This window comes from Schistocerca piceifrons, chromosome 1 (assembly GCF_021461385.2).
Source record: "Schistocerca piceifrons isolate TAMUIC-IGC-003096 chromosome 1, iqSchPice1.1, whole genome shotgun sequence".
NCBI lineage: Eukaryota > Metazoa > Arthropoda > Insecta > Orthoptera > Acrididae > Schistocerca > Schistocerca piceifrons.
The window spans coordinates 456,159,136-456,161,255 of NC_060138.1; the positions used below are offsets into that span (position 1 = coordinate 456,159,136).

At 51.8% G+C, this 2,120-nt stretch overlaps 1 protein-coding gene across 1 annotated transcript; it reads right to left on the bottom strand.

Annotated features, from left to right (window-relative positions):
• Nucleotides 1-294: 294 nt before the first annotated feature.
• Nucleotides 295-1,014, bottom strand: LOC124735216. The gene has a single exon (XM_047248559.1). The coding sequence runs from the start codon at nt 1,012-1,014 to the stop codon at nt 295-297; it is 720 nt and encodes a 239-aa protein (XP_047104515.1).
• Nucleotides 1,015-2,120: the final 1,106 nt, after the last annotated feature.

Sequence of the window (2,120 nt, forward strand, 5' to 3'; positions counted from 1 at the left end):
TCACGATGGCGGATGTGAAGCGTGGCACACTTCGACGGCTTGAAGGCAAGCCGGGCCCACGTCGCCGCCTCACCCACAACATTGAGGAGCGTCTGCATCGGCTCTGAATCCCGCGCCAGAAGCACGATATCGTCCGCATACGCCAGTGCACTCACACTGACACGCAAAGCGCAATACCACACTCATTTCTGAGCGAGGTTGCGGCGCGAAGTACCGGCTCGAGCGCGAGATTGAAGACAATGGGCGACAGTGGACAGCCCTGCTTGACGCCCGCCTAGATCTCAATGTCCTCCGTTAGTCCGTCAGATGTCCGGACGTGGGTCGAGCAACATCGGCAATTAGCTGATGCAATTGCTCTGGTAGTCCCATCCTGCTCAGTACTACAAGGAGGTGAGCGTGAGGCACTGAGCCGAAAGCATTCGCTAGATCAAGCCAAGCAAAGCATGCTTTGCCTCCCCTGCGCCTTGCATCATCAATCGCCGTCTGTACGATGAAGTAATAGCAGCCACCAAAAGTGCGGAAACCCTTCTGTTCTGGGGAGACGGGGTTCAAACGTTCTGCACAGAGGGTTGTACGATCCGCAACGATTGCAGCAAAGACCTTAGAGATGGTTGAGCTCAATGCTAAAGGCCGCCAGTTCGTCACGTCCGAGACGTCCCATTTCTTGTGGATGAGGACGGTAGTGGATACTTTCCACTGCACTAGAGTCTTCCGCTCATTCCAGCAGCGCGAGAAGATCTTAGCTAGCACATGGCAGCCAGGATCCTCACGTCGCAAGTCTGAGTAGGTGACTCCGTCTGACCCAGGAGCAGTATTACTAGCCTTCTGGAGCCGTTGTTGCACCTCTGTGGCGGTGATCGGCGGCAGGACCTCCTCGCTGACATCACGAGGTGTGGTGGCGGCAAAGTCCGGGACAGCAGCTGGTGCATCTGTAACAGATAAGTCGGTTTTAGTGTAGGTATTTCTGAAGTGCTCCCTGAGCACGTTGCCATCTTTTTGGCAGTACGGCGACATCTCGCCAAGGACGCGCTGCATCGCCTTGCGCCGGTCCGCGCGCTACAGCTTCTGGATTTCAGATACTGCATTCGCGTCGTACCGACGCTCGGCGCCCGCCGTACGCCGTGCGCCACGTCCACCGCGCTGGGGATTGGCAGCAGCGTCGACGCGGCCCTGGCCGCGGTGTGGCTTCGTCTCGGCGGTCTCGGAGATGAAGTTCTCGATGATCCCGACGAATGCATCCCATGGCTGGTCGCGGCCGCTCTCCAGGGCCGCCAGCCAGCGCAGCTGCCTCTCCGTTAGGCTGGGTTTACACTAGCAACATATTGCAGCAATTTACTTGCGCGGAGGAACTTGCCGCGCGAGTTGCGAGTGTAAACTTATCGCCAGGTCGCCTTGCGACCGTAGCAATTTATTGCGGAAGTTGCTTGCTGCACGTTTTCCGCTTCCAGTGTGAACACCACGCAAGAGCTATCTGCAAGTAACTTGCAGCTTTTAGGATTTATTTCTATTTCCTGCAAGTAGGAAGCGCAAGTTATAGTAAGTATGTCGTCTGCATAACACTCATATTTAACAGTTTACTTAATGTGGTGACTTAATTTTATGCAGCTATCTCACGTATTACATGCCAACAAATTTCAGAAATGGAGGAGAAACGAGAATGGACGAAACAGGACACAGAAAATTTTATTGAAGCCGTGGAGAGCTACCCCGAAATTTGGGACGTACATAATCGGGACTTTCAGGATAGAATGAAGAAGATGTGTGCATTGAACGAAATCTCGTCAATATTCGACACGTCAGTGAAAGAGGTACAAAGAAAGTGGCATAACTTAAAGACCCAATTTTCTCAAGAAGTTAGGAAACTGCAGAAAATAAAAAGCGGCTCTCCTGGCATAGTTTCGGATTCTCGGTGGCCGTGTTCTTCAGCAATGAAATTTCTAGAGAGTAGTGTTGCCACAACTTCTAACAGAATATCTTCGCTATCAACAAAGGTAAGTAGCTGAAGTTAAGCTGGGATTCCTTGTTTGTTTACTGTAGCTCCTTGTTGGGAAGTAAAAGTGGGGTAGGTTGCTCTTCATTGTGAGTTTTGAATTTTATGACTTTTACCACCTAACTGTATT

Excerpts from the sequence above, each read along its gene's own strand:
- LOC124735216 (XM_047248559.1), bottom strand. The coding sequence starts at position 1,014 with ATGTCGCCGTACTGCCAAAAAGATGGCAACGTGCTCAGGGAGCACTTC.